General features: G+C 55.7%; 1 protein-coding gene across 2 annotated transcripts in view; it reads right to left on the bottom strand.

The window, feature by feature from the left end:
* SUGT1 (SGT1 homolog, MIS12 kinetochore complex assembly cochaperone) overlaps positions 1-1,548 on the bottom strand; it is a 62,798-nt gene extending 61,250 nt beyond the window's left edge. The window contains exons 1-2 of one of the 2 annotated variants that reach the window (XM_019524988.1): positions 1,451-1,548; positions 1,327-1,372 (exon numbers count right to left, since the gene is read on the bottom strand). In XM_019524988.1, the coding sequence (XP_019380533.1) occupies positions 1,327-1,372; positions 1,451-1,473 (69 nt within the window). In that variant the 5' untranslated portion in view covers positions 1,474-1,548. The remainder of the gene's footprint in view (positions 1-1,326; positions 1,373-1,450) is intronic. The other variant, XM_019524986.1, reaches the window with a different exon arrangement.
* Positions 1,549-3,783: the final 2,235 nt, after the last annotated feature.

The raw sequence follows: 3,783 nt of genomic DNA, 5'->3' as shown, positions 1-3,783 counted from the left end.
CAGCCCTGCAGTACAGGCAGGGGGCAGCACACAGCCCCGACCCCCTGCTCGCCAGGAGGAAAGAAGCTGGTGCTAAGCATGGGGAAAAAGTGGCCCCTCACCTGCCCCATGACCAGCACCCCACATTGCAGATGCTCACAGCCCATGTGGGGCTGTCTGGAGCAGGCACAGGCAGCCCCACAGAGGCTGCAAGCAGCTGCAGTGCGCGGCACCAGGCCCCAGAAGGGGCTTCTGGCTGGGGGGCAGGGACAGGCAGGCCCCACTGTTGATGGAGCCCACAGGGGTTGGACAGTGTTTCTCAACCCAGGGGTCGCAACTCAAAAGTGGGTCACAAGAATATATGAAAGGGTCATGAACAAGCTTTAAAAAACAGATTTTCCTTTAGAGGAGAAAAATGTGGGAAACGGCAGCTTTTCCCTTGCGGGCTGGCAGTTCCAGCCTGCAAGGGGCTGCTTGGGGTCCCCCTGCCCCACAACCCCCTCACCCCACACATTGGAGGACTGGGGCCTGGCCATCAATGTTTACAAATGGGTCCTGGCACAAAAAAGGCTGAGAACCACTACTAGACCTCCTGAGGCCCCTCATTTTTTTATGATCCTGTGTCAGTATCTGGTAAAGATAAACAAGCAACTACATATTTTACCAGAGTAAATGCCAACAGGGAGAAGTATGGGAAGAAAGGGAGGTTGGGCAGTAAAAGCAGCATGCCAGCAAGGGCAGGCTGATCCAGGTAAGATTTTTTGGAAGACAGTAATAAGGCGATCACAGAAACAGCCTGTAAAGCAGTAGTAAAAATAAAGAGTAGGAAAATGTCTATGAAGAGTTTGGGAACAAAGGGTCACTGGGCTACAGCCCTGACTATCCCAGTGAGACTCTGGACTGATGGACCAACAGGCTAGAGACCAAGACTGGCTTGCAAGGAAAAGAGCATGCTTCCCAACTCAAGTGTACAGAAGTCGACAGCTCCGGCACAAAAGCCCCTACCTCCTCAGCAGCGTCCCCTCAGGAGCCCACAGGTTCCCCCACCCAAGCGTGGGAGGTACGGGGGGAAGGGAGACAGGCCCCCGCCTTCCTTCCACCCCTCCTCGCACCCGCTTAGCTCCCCACCAGAGAAGCAAACCATTTGGGTGCGGGAAGTGAAGACACAACCAGCCCCTACGCTCAGGCCAGAAGGCCCCGGGTAGAACGTTCGGACCCCCCGGGGCGTCTTGGTACGGCCACCGCACCCGCTCCATTAAGCCCCGAACGGAGCGAATCATACTGCCGCCAGGGGGGAGGGGGGGAGAAAGAGACGCACCCTGCGGCGAGACCCAGCCCCGGCCTCACCTGCACCGCCGCCGCCGGGTCGCAGTCGATGTCTGCGTCCGAGAACCTGCCGAGAGACACAGCGTTAGCGCGGGGAGGGCCACCACGGGCGGCGGGCACAGATAGGAAGGGGGTCGGGACTCACCGCGGAGGAGCCGCCGCCGCCATCACGCCCGCCCCCAGGAAACTTCTGGAGAAACCAAGTCCCAGCCGCCGCGCCGCCGCGCGAGGGCTGACGGGACAGAGAGGGTACGCCGGGTGCCCTACACGGCCTCACGTGATGGCCATAGAGTGGGAGGACTGGTCGGGATAGAAAGGCTCCTGCGCTGAGCCACTGCTGGGTGGAGCGCTAATAGAGTCGCGCGCAAGCACTACCCGCCCCTTGGCCCGATGACCCTGTCTGTGTCTAGCGGCAGTTGGACGGCGGTTTCCATTGGTCTGCGCACGCGCAGGTGGTGCCGCAGCGTCCCCTGGCGGCAGGCGGAGGTAGACCCTCTCAGCAGGCGGGGGCTGGGACTCCCTGCCCGCGCCGGCTCAGCCGCGGCTGAGGGCGGGGGCAGGGCTCGGGCTCGGGCGCGGCTGGTTGCGTTGTAGGGCTGCAGGGTGCGTGGTTACTTTAGTGTTTGTACGGACATTTCACCCCTGTACAATGTATGACGATTATAAGTGCTCAAAATGTATGAGGTCCGGTGTCCACGTTGTATCCATATTGATCTAGAGGAAAAAGCAATCAGAACGGGGTAGAGGTGATATCCTTTATTAGACCAACTAGATTTTTGCACAAAAAGTGTTTAATTGCAAGCTTTCATGCAGAAGCACCCTTCATCCAGCGTCAGAGAAAAGATTGTAAAAGTTCTCCTGGTAGAAATTAAAGTTCATATTTCCTAGGAGAGTCAAAGGTGGTAAAATCTCCAGTTTGGAACAGCTCATTTTATATGCAGAGAAAAGCTGCAATAGTCTGTTTACCTCCAAGTTGTTTGGTGGCAAGCAGGATGTAGTCATGTTTCCTTCTGGTGTTTCATACTTGACAGACAAGTAAATAGATGGAAAGGTCTTCTGGGCCGGCATTTCCTATGTGGTAAGGTGTCTCTGAGCTCTGATGAGGCTCTGCCATGGAGCATAAGCAAAACCCAAGCCACTCTCAGGGAGTCTTAACTGAGTTTGGGGTCTGAAGCCAGCATTGTCTTAGGAGCAAGGATCCTGGTTTTCTCTAATAAAAAACAAAAAAAATACACATTTTTGGAGATAAAATATTAACCCAAAGTCCACATTTTTCCATGATTAAAATGAAACCTACCACACACACATAGCATTTCACTTTAATCACTGGAAAATGTGGATTTGGGAGGACTGGGGTTCTATCTAAAAATTGGGGGGTATTTTCCTCAGAAATCTAGGATCCCGCTTATGACGGCTCGCCTCAAAATAAAAAAATGATTCAACTTTGATGACCCAGTTCTCACTCAGTCACTCACTCACTCCTAAGTAGGGTGACCAAATGGAACAACGGACAAATACCTCATTGAGCTCTTTGAGCCAAATTGCCTCCTGACCATGGCCAGGGACTGGACTTGATGATCTTACAGTTCCTTTCTGGTCCTCCTTTCTCTGATTAATGTGAAATCCAGGACACTGCCCCCTGCCTCCACTGCAGGCAAAAACAGGGGTGAGGCACCACTGGTATTACTACTCAGAAACTGAAGGAGTCAATGGTCTGTTTAGGAATCTAAAAGTTTTCTTTACTTCACAGGTCGTGGTTCCTTCCAGCTGCTGCTGTGACCCCTAGCCCCTGGCTCCATGAAGACTGTGGTCGCATGTACAACCCCAGCCCTTGCCCGGCCTGCACCTACTCTGGCCAGAGTGGACTACCTCCAGACCAGCCAAGACCTACGTGCACAACACCGGCCCTGGGCTGCCCTACCCCTGCTCTAGATCACCCGCCCATGAGTGGCAGTGGTGGCAGCTGGGCAGAAGCTGCTGCTGGGCACCAGGGGGAAAAGCAGCCAATTCCTCCTCATCGCTGCTGAGCTATTCTTCCTCAGCTGCGTGGAGTCTGCACCCAGGCTGCCCTGTGGCTCATCTCCATTGCAGTCACCACTGCTACCAGTGCTGCCTCTGGGCCACCCGGCAGGGCAGCAGTAGCAGTGGAGAGGAGGTGCAGGACAGCTTGGGCACAGGCTCCAGGAGGTTGCAACAAGAAGGGCCTAGTAGCGGTGAGGGGGGAGGTGGCTCCTTTTCCCCTGCACCCAGCAGCAGCTTCTGCCTGGCTGCCACAGCCACTCATTGTGGACAGGCCAGTCTGGAGCAGGTGCGGGGTGTGCCATGGTCCGGGCTGTGTACACGGGTCCCGGTTGATCTAGAGTTCGTCCGCTCCAGTCAAGGCAAGTCCAGAGCAGAGGCAGGTCATGGCTGTGTGCTCAGCTGCTGCTGGTCACTGGTGGCAGTGGCGGGGAGAAGCCGCAGGGCAAGTGGGCGGGG

This window comes from Gavialis gangeticus, unplaced genomic scaffold (assembly GCF_001723915.1).
Source record: "Gavialis gangeticus isolate Ggan-Ray unplaced genomic scaffold, GavGan_comp1, whole genome shotgun sequence".
NCBI classification, from domain to species: Eukaryota; Metazoa; Chordata; order Crocodylia; family Gavialidae; genus Gavialis; species Gavialis gangeticus.
Note: the sequence above shows the minus strand (reverse complement) of the source record. Positions and strands in the feature narration are given on the sequence as shown.